The 20,948-nt window shown below is 30.3% G+C and overlaps 1 protein-coding gene across 4 annotated transcripts in view; it reads left to right on the top strand.

Annotated features, from left to right (window-relative positions):
• The window catches only part of LOC118189863 (uncharacterized), a 67,265-nt gene that overhangs the window by 18,651 nt on the left and 27,666 nt on the right, over positions 1-20,948 (top strand). For all 4 annotated transcript variants that reach the window (XM_085810427.1, XM_085810425.1, XM_085810426.1 and 1 more), the window contains 2 exons: positions 6,868-6,970; positions 13,300-13,413. In XM_085810427.1, the coding sequence (XP_085666553.1) occupies positions 6,868-6,970; positions 13,300-13,413 (217 nt within the window). The remainder of the gene's footprint in view (positions 1-6,867; positions 6,971-13,299; positions 13,414-20,948) is intronic.

Here is a 20,948-nt window from a genome sequence, read left to right as displayed (position 1 = left end):
GTAGAATTATCAACAATTTAAAATTTGTTCAAGTGCAGCTAAGCCTAACTCTTTTACATTTGAAGCCATATTTGTTTACATTTGAAGCTAAGCAGAATAGTGAATTAAGTCAGTTTCTGCATCTTTAGTGTTTTTTTTTTTTTTTTTTTTTTTTTTTTTTTTTTTTTTTTGCTGAGTGGGACAAAAAGTAAACTTTCAGTTTTGTGCACCGAACATTCTGCCTTCTCGCTGGCAAATTGCTTGTTTTTGCATAGAAACTCTAATTTTAGAAAAAAATGTTTTTATTTGTTTTAACTTTTATTTGGTGTTTTATATTTTTCAATTTTAAATAAAGATATTTTGAGGTTTTATATATGTTTGGCTTGTCACAAAGTGAGAACTGAATTAATTAAAGGAGAAGTACAGTATAAAGTCTTTAATCCAGATGTCCATAATCTGGAATGATCTATAATCTGGACCTCAAAGCTACAAACCTTCTGCGCATAATACCTTTACGCATGCCCATAATATGTTTACTCATGCGCATTTAATGTATAACGGACGGTATAAGCTAGGCTAAATTTATCTAATTATCTCTTTCAGTTAATTTTGCAGATCGCATTGTCAGCGCGCAATGAACTGGAAGTTGATCTGTCAGCACAATCCTTATCTTCAGGGTAGATGTTTTTATTTTATTTGCCTTATAACTCCTTACTAAATGTAGTGTTTCATCTCGATGTACTCCGACATGATTTAAATAAATTTTCTCATCATTATAAATATCACGAATACACATCAAATAGTTTTGTGGTTACAATTTTCTAAATTCGACTATGCGTAAATGTATGCTTTATGCATGCACGTGTTGAAAGAAATATTTAATAAAGTAGACAAATAAATATTAAGCTTTTTTTTGTAAATTTTGATGCCCTTTAGATCATAATTGCTCTTTATTTCATAAATTACGGTTCCATATTTTTAATTGTATAATTTCTGCATGCCATCTTACCAGATTTAAATTGATGATCTATAATCCGGAAAGAGCCCTAATCTGGAATCACCGAAGTCCCGACGAGTCCGGATTAAAGACTTTGTACTGTATATCTCTAATGAAATTTGAGTAAATAAGTTTAAATGAATGTAGGGGAAAAATGAGTATAATTTGATATTCAGTACAAGGAAGTCTCATCAAAATTTTTTAATCAAGTTTTAGGTTTAGTTAAACAACGGACATGGTGTTATTCAGACATTATTATTATTTTGTGTATTTGTTTGATTTATATGATTTTGGCAAATTCTCAAGGATTATCTACCTAAAGGTGAGAATGCCTTTGTTTAGGACTTTCTAAGGGAAACTGGCTCGTAAAAATGTTACATGTGGTGAAAACCACGAAAACGCCCATGCAGCCAGTCTGTTTGCGGGATTCAAACCTCGAACCGAACTACCAGTGTTTAACGACTTTACTACTCGGCCACTGGTGTGCCCTATTTTGTGTAAGTTGTGTCGGATGGGTATTTCTACTCAATTACTGTCATTTAATGTGTGAAAAAAATTGTTTGTTGACATATTCATGGGAAAAATGATGGTACAGAAATTAAAAGATTTAAATTAAGTGAAATGCAAGCTAGTGAAATGCATTTCAGATGGCATTGTGTAAAAAAGAGTATGATGAATCATTTGCTTCAGAATTGTAAATTCATTTAAGGTTAATAGTACATCTAGAAAACAGTTTCAATACCTTGTATGCTTAAAATACCAATTAATGAGTTGATTGGTATCACTTTATAGTTCTAGTTTCTGCAAGAATATTTTAGAGTTTGGTTTTTAACAAAGATTTTGCCAGAGGGCTGAGTTTTGTAGAAAATTCTCAGTTTTGGAAGATAAGGCTATGTGTAAAATTTAAAAAATAGTGAGGATTTTTCAGTGAAAATAGTCATTTAGAAAATGATGGACAGTCATATTGTGGAAAAAAAGTGCTGTGAAATTTATTTTATGGTAGTGTCTGTCATTCTTTCAGGAAAAATTATCAGCAGATTCAATAGTTGCAAAAGAATTTCATAAATACTTTGTAATTATCTTGGGAGGGGGGATTTACATCCATCTAAAGTATACAACATTGAGCTGAATTTTTAACCCTCCCCCCCCCAAAAAAAAACTCTTGCTGCTACCTAGTAAACTTCGTATCCTAGCTTCAAATCAATCAAAGAATAATTATTGCTCTTCTTAAAGTATCTTCTGGTAGGATGTTAGAAATAATCTTTGTTTCCAGCACTAGAACACATAATATAAATATCTGTTTTTTTTTTTTGTTTTTTTTTTTTTTTTTGGGGGGGGGGGTAACTGGTAAATGGGAAGACAAAAAAAAAAAAAAAAAAAAAAAAAAAAAAAGAAGCCTCATATATTTAAGAATATAAACATATATCATGTTATCACTTCCAGCACAGTACAAAAACCATTTGGTTCCTTCTTCCTAATGTTTTGGACCATTTGGTTTCTAATTTATGGAGCAGAAGGTTACCAAACGCATTAAGGGATGTTATAGGCACAAATTAATTTCAGAAATCTTCTGTAAAATGAAGACTAAAGACACTAGATTTATCACTGCTGTTAAGATTTTCAATATCAAGGTTAGCATTTACATAGTGAAAGGCCTGTTAAGAAATGCTTTGATCTACATATGGTATATGAAATATGAAAGAAAAGAACTAACTTTAATTTAGCAATAGTCCCTTTATTCCTTATTTAAATTTAGCTACATCTCCTTCTTGGAATATAAAGTATGTCATATGAAAATTAATTCACATCGCACCATTATGTGAGAGTAGCATTGCAGATATTTTTTATCATTTGCAGTCTAAAATTTAAGCAAAGGAATTAACTGTATAAATACACATTTGCTGAAATGCACTCACACTTTACCTGCCTTCCTCTCGCTGTCCTAATCTATGCTGCTCATTTCATCGCTTCATTCCTCGTCTCAAGATGTCACCCATTATACTAAACTGTGGGGGTGCTTTCTGCACCAAAATGATATCTAAACAGGAATATGTGTCATTAGAACTAGTTATCAAGGAATAAAATTGCATCTTATTATCTATGCCATACCTGCAATTTTTTTTCTGCTCTGTTATACATCTTCGGACTTTACTCAGCTGTGGTATTCTCTATGTGAAGTAAAGAATCATCAAGCATCTACAGAAGTTTTATTACATACATTTATCAAATCTGGGAGAAACCAGTATCATGGTGTACAGCCAAATGTAAGCAATTTAAAAAAAAAAAAAAAAGAAGAAGAAGATAATCTGCAGGAGCACCTGAAGTGAGTGAGAATTGCACTTAATTTATGAAGAACTTCCTGAGTGTAATTGATTTATTGAAGGAAATGTATAGAATTATTTAAATGTTGTTAATAAGCTCAAGAATGAATTCTTAAATGATGGTGAAATCATCCAAGCAGTTAGCAAAGAAGCAGCCATCTAGAAAGGAAAAAAAGACACAAATTAGCCTTGCAAAAGCAACTCAAGTTTTGAGAGCAGCAGAAAGAATCAACTTCACTTGATGTATGCAATTTCTTTTGGTTGGCCATTTCATTATTTGGCCAAAGATCTGGTACTGTGGTGTATGCTTATGAGGATACTTGCTCTATGTATTAAAATCTTAATTATAGAAAATATTTCATTATAATTACCTTTAAAATGTGGTTTTTATTTATTTTCATAGCATTTTTGTGACCTGCTTATTATGTTTGATAATACTTATGTTTAGAATAAATAAATAAAATACAAAATTTTAATTCATTTGTTGAAAGGTGTATAATAGATAATGTCTTTTTGTTGTTGGACTTCCAGGTTGTGAAGTGGCTAGATTAGATTTACGGGTTATGCAGATTAGATGTGAAGAAATAAAACAAAATTTCCCAGTAAAAAAGTTGAAATTTTTATCTAAATTTTTGAACCAGGGCTTCATAAAATAAAAACTTCTCTTATTAAATTAAATTTATAAACCTGATGAGAAATATAAAATTAGAGACTTCTCAGGCTGTTTGTAGGTAACCTAATTATTAAAGCTACTATTCTTTTTATTGATATACTGGAGGAACTTCAACCCATGGTCTACTGCAACTTCTTCACAATTTAAACTTTGATTTTTTCCTCTTGCTTTTATTTCCATGTAAAGAGGTTTTAGGAATATAAATAACTACAATATTTATATTTATAAATAAAAAAAAAGTATTGTCTAGAATCCTTTGATCAAGTAGCAGGTATTGGATTAGCAAATTTTTAGTTATTGAGAAGTATAAAGTATTATTGCGGGACATACTGGCTCACTTTACTAGTACCATTAAGAAGTATTAAAACATTATTTAGAAGCACACAGGTAACTTTGCAGTTTTTATATATTGATGACCTTTATATTATAATAAACAATGCATTCAGAAAGTAACTATGCACTTGCATGATTACAAATGTACGTGATTATGTGGTGAGATATTTTTTAACTGGTGCAATTTGAGGGAATGTTTTATATAATTATTGGTTACAGTGCAGTTGCTTTGCCTGAATCAGTCCTTGCTGACTTTGAGAAGGACGACATGTGTTGCACATTGTTGCGTGTCCTTGGAATTGAACTCGTTAATCCAAGTTTAATGTTTTCCTTTTATCTTCAGGATGGTGATAACTTTAGAACATCAAATATTCCTCATTGAATATGTGTTCCATGATCATGGCCAGTATACATAGACAGTAAAAAAGCAGTTTACTAGTAAAATTTTCATGCATACTGGTGCCTAATTGAAACAGTCTCAGAGCGCTTATCGAGAGACTTGGAGAGACCAGATCAGTAAGTGATTATCTATGGAGTGGGAGACCATCCGTACTGACCAAAGAAAAACTGCTATATAGCCCCAGCAAGTCCATACGAAAATTGGCCCTGCAGGAAAACATTAGTGTTGTGATGGCACATGAGGCCATTTGAAAGAAACTTGGTCTCACTCCATATAAAGTGAAAGTAGTTTGAAAAATGAATTCAGTTTTGTGAATGGCTTGAAGAGTTCCTTGCGGCCAATTCTGATGATATATTAAACAATGTTTTTTTACTGATGAGGCATGGTTCCATTTATCAGGGTACAGAACTTACGTTTATGGTTACATAAAAATACATACTCACTTCACGAAGTTCTGCTACATGACCAAAAACTTGACATGTGGATTGCAATACCCAGGAGAATAATAGTATGCTCAATATTCTTTGGAGAAATAATCAATTCTGATTGTTATTATGAAGTTATTTACAAGTTCATGGAAGACCTAACAGAGGAAAAAAATAACAATGTGTGAATTCAACACAATGGCATACCACACACATAGCTTATAAATGTATTAAATTACTGGAAGATGTCTTTGGAGATTAAATCATTTCAAAGGGTTTGTAGGCACCTCGTTCTCCAGATTTAAACCCTCCGGATTTTACTGCTGGGGCTATGCAAAAGCTAATTATTATCACCTGAACTCCAACTCATTCCCAGAACTGGAAACTGCTATTCATGATTTCACTAAGAACAATCCACATGCACAACTTGTCACAGTTTTTGAGAACATGAAGAGATGTGTGCATACATGTCTGAAGGCTCATGGTGAACAATACCAACAGTTACTGTGAGGTAAGTGAAAGTTATGTATTACTTTTTCCACAGCGTGAGGCATGCACAGTTACTTTCTGAATGCACTGTGTGAATACTCTCTTATGCTTTTTACAACATATACCACATTACAGTGCATATTTCCATCTTATCTATGTTTCTTTTACATTTAAGGCATTTTAGTTTAGTTTCATTGTCTAAGAAATTTAGTTAATTTGCTTTTATTAATATCAGTTATTTTCTCTCTCTCTCTCTCTCTATGTATATATATAAAGCACAAAATATGTAATTTATAACAGGAAAGTCTACTTTACAGATAAACATTTTGCAAAAATGGCAACAAATCAAATTCATAAATTCCCTGTTTTATATTTCACCAATTATCAAGCATACTGTAGTTCAGATTCATTACTATCTAAATGTGCATAGTTGCTTTCCAGAAAATAAGAACAAAGGAGCGAAAAGATGAGACCTAGAAGAAAAATAAAATAATAATACAGAAATATATATAATGATTAACAATTAATGAATACAATGATATGTTATTATAAGGTAATTTAGTGATACTGTAATATTTTATCACAGATCTAACTAGTTAATAGTTTAAGCAGATTATTATTAGTTATCCCTGATATAACCAAAGCTGACTCTCCATTTCATACATTTTCTTACTCATATGTAAACCTTGTTGAATTCAGCAAGTCTGAAAGAAATATATTTTTACACTGGTGAAGGGTTTTTTAGCAAGGTGACTGTTGAGCTTTGCTGTTGGATTGGGTCCATTCCAAATTCGATAGAGATCATCAGGGCACAGATTCAAGATCTTCAAACCCTTTTCCCTTACCATAAACTTCTCAAGAGAATTTCAGTTTGAAATTTTTTTAAATACCTAAAAGACACAAACATCTGTATCTTCTCTGCTATTAATATCCACCCCAACGCTATGGCAGTTGGCTTCCCTACCAGCATGCCAACAGGCAGCATAGGAAGGTATAATAATATGTACAGCTTTAAGCTAAAAGCCTTTTGAAAAGTAATAAAAATGTAGAAGTCAAAATTTATGTTAAAAAAATTATGTGTGTGATCAATAGTCAATCATCAAAATTAGTTTAAATGTATAAAATAATTGTTATTAATTTTAATCATTATGCTTTTTTATAATGTCATAAACCTAAATTTTTTTATTTTATTATATTTTAAACTCATTTTTCTGTCAGCTGGTTGATAATTTTGAATAACTTCTTTACAGGATATTAATTTTTCATATGCAGGTGGCTGTTTAACTACTTCCAAGAGATTAGACAATAAATATGTTCTGCTGTATTCCACTGGAAGGAAGTTTGATAGACTGGGTTAGTATATTTACTAGATGAATGTTTTGGTTACTTTAAAGTTTTAAAGTACTTTAAAGTTTATAATTATCATGATATTTATATTCAGACTTGCACATATCTCATTCTGTTTTGTGGCATTGGGTTAGAAAGAGATCAATATATTGTGGATTGCATCTGAACCCATTAATAGACCAAATCTATTCAGAATACTTATAATTAATTTAGAAAATGTTATAGGTTGAGTATTGCAATTGGATTATGGAGGTATAAAAATTTCAGGTGAGAAACCTTCAGCTGATACTGAAGTGGCTCAACTACTTGTAAATGAAATAATCGAATTCAGTAATAGTGAAAAGCTACCTCGAAAGCAAATATACAGTGCTGATAGAACTGGTCTTTTCTTACAATATGTGTTCCGGAATACTTTGGCAACCTCTACAGAAAAAGCCCCAGCTGGTTAAAAAAGTTCTAAAGCAAGAATAACAATTTTAGCACGAGAAAATGCTGCAGGAATGTGGAAATGTAAACTTTTTGTAATTGGTAGAAATACATGACCTCAAGCATTAAAAGGAGTTACATTTATTCAGATTACTTATAATTAATTTAGAATATGATAATTTTATAATTTCTCTATTGCAACTCTAAATTCTCCCGCTGCCTTTACGAACAGTGATCTTATTCTATATTTATTTCACTGAAAAGATTGCATCATTTGTAAGTTTGAAATTCTTATTTATTATAAGTGACATTATAAATCAAGTGCTTTTGGTTTTTCTTCCTTAGATAACTGAAGTAAAAATTAAAAATTGCACTTAAATGATAGAAAACATTAAAATTGTAGTTCTACTAATATAGCTTCAAACAGAGTGTAGCATTAAGCAAAGCTTGTTTCCAAAAAACAAAATAGTGACGGATAAAATGGAAAAATCTTTATCATCATGGATTGATGATGCACATCAAAATTATGTTCCTCTGAATTTTTCAATTATTCAAGCTAAGGCTCTTAGTTTGCATGAAGATTGGAAGACTAGATTAAATGCAGATTCAATAACTGTGTTTCAAGCAAGTAATGGCTGGCTCGACAAATTTTTAAAATGAGGTATTCTTTACATAGTATTAAAATCAGTGGAGAACTGGATGATGCAGATGAAGATATTGCAAATGAATTTTATTTCCTCATTGTCCAGAATTATTGTAAATGGAGAATGTTCTTCTAGTTAAATATTCAATATAGATGAAATGGGTTTATTTTGGAAAAAAATGCCGGATTTTACATTTTTATCAATGGAAGAATCAGTTGCCCTTGAACAAAAAACTTCCAAAAAGTGACTGACATTGCTTCTTGGTGGAAATTTAGCTGCTGATTTAAAATTAAAGCCATTGTTATTTTACCAAGCAGAAAATCCCAGAGCATTGAAAGAGAAAGCAAAAGAATTGCTTCCAGTCATTTGGAAATCAAATAAAAATGTGCGAGTTACTAAGTGTTAATATTTAAAGACTGGTTCACTTTTCATTTTGTACCAACAACTAAGCCATATTGTTAAAATAATAATTCACAATTTAAAACATTATTAACAAGCTCCAGGATAGCCAAAATCTGTACAGAATTTATACTTGGAAATCAATGTTGTGTTTCTTCCTCCCATTAATAGTTGCATTTAAATGATTAGTAATGACTAGGTCCATCAAGACAACTGACAGGGAAGATGGACAAATATTAACAGATAATTAGAAGAACTATAAGATATGGAATGCAATAAATAACATTGGGGACTTGTGGGCTGAAATAAAAGAGTCAACAATGAAAGGTTCCTGAAAACAATTATGCTTGACAATGATGAGTGATTTTATAAATTTTGGAAGAAACACCTGAAGCTATAACAGATAAACTAGTTAGCCTAATGAATGAACTAAACTTGGACATCAGCAGTGAATATGTTAATGAGTTAATTGAATCTCACTCAATACCTCTGTCAGATTAATACTTAATTGAGCCACAATGAAATACACAATGAAAATGATGAAGAAGCTGAAAAAAATGCCCATACTCTGACAATTAAAGATATGAATGAGATCTTCATGCATCTTGACAAATTGGCTATCATGGAAGAATGTAATCCCAATGGTATATCTCAAGTATGTTAGGCGATTGAAAAAGACACAGCATGGCACTGAAATCTTCATTAAAAAAATAAAATAAAAGGTAGTATTCAACTCAACCTTGGCAAGTTTATGAAGAAAATACTCGAAAGCACTTAACCACACCTTATTAACTTCATTATGTGTACACACTGATAAACAAATATTTTAAAGCATAGATTTGATGCATATTTTATTTTTTTTTTACATTTGTGCTTTCAAACAGTTCAACATTTGCACACACTTTCAGGAACCAGTTATGTGCGAAAGTTGAGAGGTGCCTGTATATTATTTGTGTATATGTACACTGCTCAAAAAAAAATGGGACAGTCCTATATCTCCCGATCAACTGGGCCGATTGACAAAATTCAAATTGCGTTCTTCATGTCTCGAAAGCGCGACTTAGGATATATATTAGATTTATATATAGCACTATTCTAACATTGGTATTTTGACACAAAATCGGACTTTTTCTGAAATAACATACCACTTTTTTTTTTACATATTTCGATTCTACGACTCAAATTACGCCTAAATATGAAATTTTGTAAATTTTTGAGTGAAATTTACGGAGAAATTCACAAATTTATGTTGGCACTTTTTTGTCAGTTTGCGCCAAGAATACTTCACTTGGCGAACTTCTTAATATATGGTAACCTAGTTTCCTTTCCCGTGAGAGGAAAAAAAGTCACCATCGTTCCTTTTTTCCAAATAATATTTTTTATATTATATTTTTAATTATAACTTATTATTTTAAGTAATTTTTTCTTTTTCGAATTTCATTTTAATTGTTTAAGTTGCACTTTTTTTTTTTTTTTTTCGAATAACTGTTTTAAAAATTTCTATTTACCTATTCGAACTGCGTAAATAAAGGTGCAGCGTTTATTTTTTTTCAAATAGTTTTCTTTATATATATTTTTCGTCATAGTTATTATTTTAGGTAATTTTTAAATTTTTATACTTTTATTTTAATTGTTTGTGTTGCATTGTCTCTTCAGATAATTGTTTTAAAATTTTCTATTTATTTCTTAGAACTGAGCATTTTAAATATATTTATTAATATCAATTTTCCAGAATTTGATTTTATTTATTTGAACTGCATTTCTTTCGTAAGAATACTTTGTAACCCAGACTACGATGAGTTTGAAAACTGCATACTATATTAAAAGAGAAAATACAGTAAAGCACAGTTTTACACGCCTTTCAATGTTCCGTTCAGAAAAGATATATATAAATAAGAGAGATGTATAACTGACATTTTAACTTAGGATGACTTGCATACACTGCTTTAAACAGTTTTATCATTGTGCCCATTGCTTTACACAATTTTATCCTACATTTGGTTTCTTAAAATGTTATTCATATTTTAGTCAAATATTTTATTTTTGAAATCAAAAGAATCAAATATCATAACATTGAAAAATTTTAAATTAAAAAAAAAAAAAAAATACTAAATTTAACGAAAAAATTTATTTTTCTTCTCTTTTTCTTTAAGCATTCTGAAAGTATATTAAAAAGTATCCAACTTTTCGAAACATTTTTGTATTTCTGACAATCATTTTAAATAAAGTTATCGCCTTCCATTTCATAAAGGCCCACAAACGGCCGAGCGGTAAAGACGCTGATCACTGGTAGTTCGGTCCGAGGTTCGAATCCCGCGAACAGGCTGGTTGCATGGGTGTTTTCGTGGTTTTCCTGATGTGTAACGTGTATACGAGCCAGTTTCCCTTAGAAAGTCCTCCACGAAGGCATCCCTCCCTTTAGGCAGATAGCCCTCGTGTGCTTTGCCATAATTAAATAATCCAATCCAATCCTTAACTAAATATAATTGATTTGTAACTTCTACTAGAACTGACGTTAAGAATTGAAGTGCAAATAAATAATATCGTGTGCAATCTTGATTAATATAAAATTTAAAATATTTGCATTCAGACAGAAAGTTTTTTGAAATATTTGCAATTACTTTATAAGAATGATTTATTAATAACCGTAATAATTACTTATTATATTACTGATGATTAGGAATCAGTTCTTGACAATTACATTCTAAATTAGAATTTTAAGAATTATTAGAATTTTAAATTAGAATAATGAAAATACGCTACGCACAAAAATACATTTTAGGATAAAAAATGAGTTGATTTTTTATGTTTTAAAACTTCTTGAATTCATTTAATAAACATCGTATCCTCGTTGTTAATTGAATTCAGAATGTTGGGTGTCATTTATATAATTATTCTTACTTGTCCACGGAATCTGCTGACTTATCCAGCGATTAAATAGCTGCAGATCATTTCTACATAACCATTGAACTTCCATTAATTCAGTCTCTAGAGGGTTGTATATTTATATCATAATTTGACTTTTATAAAAATAATTATTCTAAATCTTATGTTTCTATAAAAATATACTGTGCTTTAAAAATATGGATGATAGTACCAGCCGCTCTTTCAGCCATTTCAAAAGCATCAGTTTGTTTAGAAATAAATTGTGCAGTTAATGTCATAAAATTCAAATAAACATCAAATGAAAATTCTCAGTTTTAGACAATTCGATTTAATCGAAGTAAAGTAGCAGACGATAAAACGCCGAAGGTAAAAATTTACTCATACAAAAATTTACTCTTATTTAAAAAAAAAAAAGAAAAAAAAAAAAAAAAAGATAGAGAGAAATTAAAAAAAAATATTAAAAAATTTATTTATAAAAATAGCTTTTCATATAGTATTAATAAATATTTATTACGCATTATTGAGGGAAAAAATGTCATATAATTAATTCTCCGTAAAATTTTACTTGAAATTTAAGGTTAAAAATAGCTGTGGCAATACAGTGTAACAAAAATCCATAGACCACATTTGGCGTTATTATCGCTCAAAAAAAAGATGCCAAATTTCAAAACGCGAAAATATGTAAATATGTGTATATCTTAGAAAATTTTGAATAAAAAAGTCTAATTTTTTGCAGATATGCTTAAAAATATACCTACTTTAAGATGATGGTAAAAATTTTATAGGTTATAATTCAAAATTTTTTTCGAAAAATTTATAAAAATTATTTAAAAATAGAAATTTAAAAAATAAAACACAAAAAATGGGTAAATTTTATTTGGAATGAACCTAAATTTCGAAATGTGAGAGAAAAAATCAAAAAAGTTTAATAAAAAAAAGAGATATAAATAAATATTTGCCAAATTCAATTAACATTGAGGAGCTAAAATTTTGAGAGCTAATATTTCAAAAACTACTCGTACGATTTTTACAAAACTTGGTATTCTGGCATAATTTGAGTCGTAGAATCGAAATATGGAAAAAAATTGGTATGTTTTTTCAGAAAAAGTCCGATTTTGTGTCAAAATACCTATGTTAGAATAGTGCTATATATAAATCTAATATATATCCTAAGTCGCGCTTTCGAGACATGAAGAACGCAATTTGAAGTTCGTGAATTGCCCCAGTAGAACGGGAGATATAGCACTGTCCCCTTTTTTTTTTTTTTTTTTTTTTTTTTTGTGCAGTGTACATATATAATTATCAGTTTTCTATTTATGATTGTCTTCTAGGAAAGGAAATGTAAAACTATTGCAGATTGAAATTAGGAAATGTTAATACTTAAGAGCACTGCATTAAAACTATTAGAAACTTTTAATAAACTTAAAAGAAGTTTAAAATTTGTGAAGGTATGCTTCAAAATCGTACATTTAAAAAAATAAAAAGAATAGTACATACATAAAAAGTAAGTAAATTATTGTTGAAGGAAGAGGGTTGACTTATCAAGGGGATTTAACCATTCCCCTCAAATCTGCAATAATTTGATATGATTGCATTTGTCTTCTATGTATGTTTGAATGAATACTTTTAATTCCAAAACTCTAATATATAAAATTTGTATTTAAATGAATAATTATTAATTTTCAAGTATGAAGGTAATTCCCCAGTGCAACCAAAACATATTTACAAAAAGGTTGATGTAAAAATTAATGGGGGATTTAGAACTATCATTAAAATTGGCAATGCATATAAAATCAGTGTAAGAATATTATATACATTTTAAACTATCATATGGTTATCATGTTGTAATTACATGCATATACAAAAATATAGGCAAAAAATATAATATTAATTCTAACTTAGTTTAAACTCCATAACTGCTATTGTGAATCTTATATACGTGTATATACATATTTAATTTTTTTATTTTTATTATTTCAGCCATGACCACTTTGGAAGAAAATCACGAGCCATATAAATGTCTTAGAGCTGTTGAAACTGTTAATGTCAAATTAAAGAGAGGCAACATTTTACAAGTTGTAAGTAATTTTAATGGTAAGTTTCATGTATGTGGTACATATTCATTTTATGTTATGTAAAATTTACTTTCCATTTCCTAATTGAAATCTTTATCAAACTTCTCAGAATCGAGTTTCCTTGTTGCATTCCTTAAGTATGTAATTTGATCTCTAAGAATTCCTGTTAATGCAAATTCATATATTTTAATACGATTTTCTCATAGTATAATAAAAATACATATCATTATATGATTGCTGAATGAGAAACATGAATATAGTTCATTTCGATTGAAATATAAAGAGGGTTTTCTCAAAATATAGTGAATAATTCTGATGTTGAATGTTTCTGTAGAGTTTTGTCAGAATTTTTGTCATTAAAATTTTCACTAATTAGTAACATTTATTATCTCAAAATATGTAACATGAAAATTCATGGAAAGCATATGAATTTTTTGTCACATAGTTTACATACAGGGTTAGTGAGTTTCCCACTTCAGAGGGCTCTACAATGCTTTCTGTTGGTCCAAATGAGATAACATTTGAACTACAGATTATTCAAATGATGCGCTTGATCATGGGTATCTAAACTATGACCTTTTGAAGGCCACATTGCAAGGAAAAAAAAAAAATTTCCGAAGCCACACATAGAATATTTTTTAACAAATTGAAATAAAAATTAGCTCTGTGTTGTTTTATTGAAATAAATTAACTTCTTTTTATTATTATTTTTTTAAATTTTTAATTAGATATGTATAGGTACATATTTATTATTAATTTGAAAAAGTTTTGTTTCATTTAGTTTGGATTTCATAAAGACAGAAAAAATTTAAATTAATTAAATGGATGAATTTGCTTTTGTTGAACAAACAAATCAATATCAGGTTCAATTGACGGAGTTGAAATTCTTAATGCATTTTCAAGATGTTTGCCAGTGATCTTTGTCCAGTTTTTGTTTTTTGTGTGCTTCATTCTTGAAAAGAATTGTTTACAAATATTGGTACTGCCAAAAGCTGAAGTTATTAATAAAGCATGATTGTGAAAATTAGGATATTTATCGCAGGGTAGGTAATCTTTATAAAACTGCAGTAAAGAAACATTTTCAAATTTTTCTTTTAGTTGGATGTCACTTTGCAGTTAATACATCATGACATACTAAGATGTTTTTATTTAAATTTTTATTTTAAAATAAATGCCAACGAATCGATTACATATGTATCAAATGCAAACACTTATTTTTTTCATAAAAATGTGTAAATTGAAATTTGTGTTTGGGCCGCACTTTAGACACCCATACTCTTGGAATTTATTAAATAAACACTTTTAGCACAAAAATCTGCTGATAAATAACACTGTAATACAGATAAAAATACTGTGCTTAAACTCGGACTAATCTAAAATAAAACTAACATTTATTTCAGGACTCGGCAATTTTTCCGATGTAAAACCCTTAGCCTTCCATCTAAGTCAACTGTATAATCCCAGAGTATTCTGGGGTAACCGCCAAATTGTCTAAAACCCTTTAAAAAGATCTGCCAAGTTGTGTCCAGCTTCTTTGCAGTCATTTTTATCCTTGCAATGAATATCCCGATTTCTTCATCAGGTGCATATCTAATGTTCAAAAACTCATCTAGAAGCTGAATTATTCTGGTTCTTGTTTTTGGTTCAGATTGCTTATCTAGAACCTCCCATGCTTACCACTTGAACATTATTGTATCAATGACCTGAACTTAGTTTAGTTCCACAATATAACGTAGTGAAGGCTGTATTTTCTTTTGACATGAAATCCTTCTTTAGTTTTAGTTCCACAATATAACTTAGTGAAGACTGTATTTTTCTCTCGACATGAAATCCTTCTTTTCATGCCTTGTTGAACTTTTATCCAGTTCTTCTTTACCTTCTGTGATGTTGGAAGAATTTCTATCTAGCAACAACTCCTTTGTATCGACTTACTATCAACATGTTATCGGTTCCAGTTATCATGGCTTAACAGTTCAAATCCTTCTGATAGTAATGACATCTTCAGTTATATATGAGCAGAACAGCTTGAATGAATTTCTAAAAATAGGTCAGTTTCTCTTTGTAGATAACATTCCTTCAGTGCTTAATTGAACTGGGCCTATTATTTGTTGGTGTTGGACTTGTAGAAAAAGCACTTGCCTTGCTTACAAATTGGGAGTAATCTAAAATAAAACTAATATTTATTTCATAACTTAAACAACTGTAGGCTGTAACTGTAGCTTTTACATTAAAACCCAAAAGAAAGGGAAAAAACTAGTGAATAACCTCATGTTCACCGATTCTGGCATATATAAATATCCATTATCGGCCAATTTGTGGATATTGTGTGTTATCGGCTAGCCAGTGGCAACCACATAAGTTTACCACCAATTGAGTTCTAATCTAATTTACATGAGGAAAAACCAAAGACAAAACATGAAGTCAACGGTCTGTACACAAGGCGACCAGCCATTTGTGTATCACTCACGTCAGTTCATTGAAGAGAACATTTGAGGTCGTGACGTCAGTACATCCATTGGATGGCTGATTAGTGGAGGGCTTTTCTCTTTGCAGTTGAGTTCAGGCTTAGCCTCCAAAGCAGTATTAGGTCTTATTTGATTTGGAGAAAACCTGGGACCCATTATCATCCATTAAACATCCATGGAAAAGATACATACAGAAGAGGCAGTGTCTGTATTTGGGGTGGTATCTCTTTGGGTGGACACTCAGCCCTCCATGTTTTTCTATGTGGAACCCTGAATGTTCAGGCCTATACATGTGATATCCTTGATGCTTATGTGCATCCTTATGCTATAGCAATGGGTGATGATTTCCTGCTACAGGACGAAAATGCTATATCACGCAGGGTTCACATTATGGAGCTTCAGCAGCAAACAATTCAGCATACGAAGTGGTGAGCTCGATCACTGGACCTCAATCCAATCCAGCATGTTTGAGATGCTTAGGGAAACATATAACTGCTTTCAGTCCTCCTCTTCAGACCCTTGCCATGCTTGCAAATGCTTTGCAAGAGCAGTGACTCTCACTTCATACGGAACAGATAGACCACATAATTGACAGCATCAAACATTGCTGTATGTGCTGCAATGTTTCTAGGGAAGATCATACTCCATACCGAAGGTAATTTTCATACACCAAAATGACACATCTAAATTGTTCGTTTTATACATATGCTAGTTTCTGTTACACCATAAATGTTTGGTAATTTCATTTCATCTTTATACATTATTAAGTGTTGTATACTATGGGTCAGTTTCATTAAATTCTACATGTAACTTTTGGAATAACTGACATTTTTGTGATTTTTCTTTATTATTGATAAACCAGTGTATATATATTTTCCCTTTACAATGTAAGGTATGAGTCTGATGTATGTACAACAAAGATTAAGTTTATTTTAAAATAAATAGCATATGAACAGTATTGAGAACCCAATAAGTAATATCTTTCATTATTAAGTCACTGTGTTGTAATATATATATATATTATATATGTAAGATAAAAACATGTAAATCAAAATTATAATTTAAACTAATGCTAACCCTTTAATTCTCCCTCTCTGTTCTAAAATTCGTAATAATCTCTCTCGATTTCGTCCTTTCTAGATCATTCCATCTTGCATAGCCTGTGCAATGCTGATGATGTAACTCTCATAACTGAAATCTTTCCAACATAACTCAAAACCAACCTTTCTCTTAACAGACTGCCAGATTGGATTAATACGCAGTTAGTTTGCAGCTCTGTTGCCACTTGGACGCTTTTTCATTTTTCTTGTGCTTTGTCATACTGCTAACTACGCCGTTATTAAAAATGTGTTACTGTATAGAAAATTGTGGCCTGTGTGTTGCACCCATGATCATGTGTGATGAAAAATATGTTTTCAATGATTAGTTCATGTCCAGCAATAAAGGTTATGTGCAGTCGGCTACAAGTCTTTCCTTCGAGTGTCATCTTTCTAATTATGATGCAGCAGACTCTGCAAGTTATTGTCATATATGCATGTATATATGTAAAATATAAAATATAGCTTTCAAATAATAAATTAATAGCCCTTTAACTTTCGTTTCTTTCTAAAAATAACAGCAATAAATTTGTTTCCCTACAGTTTTGATGTGCACCAACTATATAATAATTATTTGGTCAAATTTTCAGGAATTCTATTTTTCAAATTATTTCTTTTTATTTGCTAATGCTTTAATACTTTCTCTCCAAAAAATTTCTCTCACCCAGTCCTTTTCTTCTTGAAAGGGGGATATGTAAAATATAAAAATCTAACTTTCAAACAATTAATTAATAGCCCTTTAACTTCCATTTCATTCTAAAAATGACAAAATAAATTTGTCTCCCTGCAGTTCTGATGCTCACTTACCGATGAAATCTGAACCCAAAATCTTGTTCATTAAAGTGTCATGTCATCTGAACTGGAATTTGGTATAAAAAGGTCAGTTGCATCACAACTCCCTCCCTTCTTCCTCTGAAGTACTGCGACTCTCTCTCTGCTCGCTTCTATGAAAGTAGTATCAAAATTATTCTGAAAATAGTAACGATTGGAGTGCCAAGTGAATTCTGGCCTCCAGTGTGAATTTAAATAAATATGGGATTTAATCTGGCTCGACTGCTTCTTATTCAAAATGGATGGACATTGTAAGCATCAAATATCTTCGCAATCAGCATTTCTATGCATCTAATACATCTTACATCAGTCCTTCCAAATTTGTGCTTTTATTACATTCTTTGGCCAGTTTTAATTATGAAGAAATCTGCACTGGTTTTTTATTCGATGTTCACAGTGAATCACGGTCCTGTTTCACCGAAAATTTTAATGCAAGTTTGTGCTTCATTGATAATCAAATCATTCGTGCCATGTGACCGAACTGCAGTTTTATTACATATATATGTATATTTTTTTAAGTGTGTTATAAAGTATAAAATATAAAATTTTTGTGACTATATGATACTTTTATAAATTATTTTTATTTGTATCTTTATTATGATTTAAAACTAATTGCTAGTTAATATGCATCATTTTTAATAAAATATTGATCTCACAATATTCAATTAAAAAGCTCTTTATATATATATATATATATATATATATATATATATTAAATGTGTTGTTCATTAACACAGCTAAAACATTTTTAGCTCAGTGTTCTCTATTTAGCACAGTTTTATTGAAGAAGCTTCAGTCTAAACATGTATGAAATCTTATTTAGCAAGTAAAAGAGTTTTACTTATTTTAAAAATTAAATTAACAGTCTTCACAGACAATTAAAATTAAGGTGTTGAAAAAACAACTTTCATAGACTCTTCATCAGTCATAAATATATTCAGGGTTACCTATTAAACAGTGGTTCCAGGAGTATACCCCAAAACAGAAGGTAGCACAGCCGAAAGACAAAACTGAGTAACTGATACTTGCTGAGGTACTATGGACGGAGATACAAGGTATAGGATGAATCCTCTCTCAGCAATATATAGCCTGATGCACATTCATTTTGCACATCCCAGTTTTATTATGCAAATGGAGACAGTAATTTATAATTTTTGCAGGGTTGGTGAAATAATGGATCTGAAAGACACAGTGACCATATAATTTATGGATCACCATGAAAATAAATGGCCACTGTGTCTTCTAAATTGATTCATTATTTATTACTAGTAAATTATTAAATGATTAAAATTTGTAACAGTGGTAGAGGCATAAAAACCCATTGTGATTATTTGACACATAATAAAAGAGACTTACTTGTAGTAATAAATTACATAAATATAATTAAATTTCAAATTTTGTCATTTAATTGAAATGGTATCGGCCAACAAAAGGTTTTATGCAAAATTTATAGCTTTATAGCTTATTGTTAGGTATTTGAGTTAACACAATAATGATTATTGGAGAAGTTAAAAGCAGCAAGAATCGGCATATTCAGAAAGCATCTCCTATTAACAAATTATTCCCACATTCATTTTCAGAGGCATTTCACATTCATAAAAATCTTTACAGTTCTAGTTAACAATCCCAATTTCAATCCTTCATTAACCCTTAGCTTTTCAGGAAATTATTTCTTAGTTGTTTTCATTTTTCACCAATAGATGATGCCTGTAACTTCCTTCTCCTTCATATCACTTCTCTTTTTGCTTCTCTTTTTGCAGTTCTGCAGCTGAAGAGAAAGATTCTGTATTTAAACCTTCAAAACAAGTCCTCCAAATTTATGAATATTTGCTGATTCTTGTAGTTGTAACTCCTCGAAAAATTATTGTTAGGTATTATTTTAAATATCAATAATACCTTTGAATTAAATTATTTTTAATAAGGTGATACTATATTACTACTACTACTATTATTATTATATTATAGTGTAACAGTATTATAAGACTGTGGGTTTCTTTATGAAAGAGTGTTATTTAATCTATTAGTATTAAAAAAATAATAATTGTTTGTCTGCAAACTTTAAATAAAATCAACAAGAAAAGAAACCCACAATTAAAATTATAGAAAAGACTGCATTTACAGACACACCTGTCCCAGGGGCATAGCTAAAGTGTAAAGGGGGGGAGGAGCAGTGTGGCCTAGGTGGCACATTTTTCACGTGAAACATTGTTTTATAGGGGTCAGTCATGTATATCATCGAGGCATGCAAAGAATAATGAGATTCTTAATTGCTTACAGAATTAATGTGAGATAAAAAAACAGCTTTTATTTGAGGTAACGTATTCAAAGAAATCACCACGAGATTTCAAGAGCTACAAACCCATGTTATACCTTTTTATTCTTTTGAAACTTGAAATTGAAAATGAAAATAATGAATATCTACTAAGGGTTAGTCTATATTTTAGGGTGCCCCTTGGATTATCGTGAAGGTGTTGTTTCATTTATTTCCATAAATAACCTGGGTAGTTAAATGTTATGGAAACCCTATTATGACGTGATTGTGGTGAATTTGACTGATGGGAAAATATTTGTAAGGGCTTATTTATGTGTTGGATGTTGGTTAGGAAGTATGTTGCTTATTTTGTGCTTAAAATGGCTGTATGTGATAAGATTAATCTGAAATTTCTTATCACATACAGCCATTTTAAGCACAAAAAGTACGATTTGGAATGAAAGGGAAAAAAGCATTAACTGACTGGTGTGTAAATGAAGATTTAAATAGCTTTGCTCACCTCTCAGTAAATTATGCAATCATATTTAAAGATCCGCAAGCCAGAGCTCATATCAACACTATCGAAGGTATGTGAAGTGTAATACAAAGGGATTTTCGAAAGAAATGACATCGACAGTCCGACATTACGGAGAATATTTTTTACTTTTATTTTTGTGAATTTATGTGGCGACGACAGTATACAGATTCTAGTTCAGATAATTTTAAAAAGTTTTTGGATGCTGTTAAAGAATTTTGTGTACGGCAGACTGAAGACGCAGAAACTTCTAAGTAAGGCAAGTCAATATTTTCTTTTTATAGTCTGTAGATGAGATAACATGTATTTCCTTTTTTATGTTATTTCATTTTATTGAGATTATATATTTTTTGTTTTAATGATGTTTTATTGTAT

The sequence above is a fragment of the Stegodyphus dumicola genome, chromosome 2, assembly GCF_044657685.1.
Source record: "Stegodyphus dumicola isolate Sdum_Otavi_A_Nest chromosome 2, ASM4465768v1".
Lineage (NCBI taxonomy): Eukaryota > Metazoa > Arthropoda > Arachnida > Araneae > Eresidae > Stegodyphus > Stegodyphus dumicola.
The sequence above is the reverse complement of the archived record's forward strand: the minus strand, read 5'-3'. Positions and strand labels throughout refer to the sequence as shown.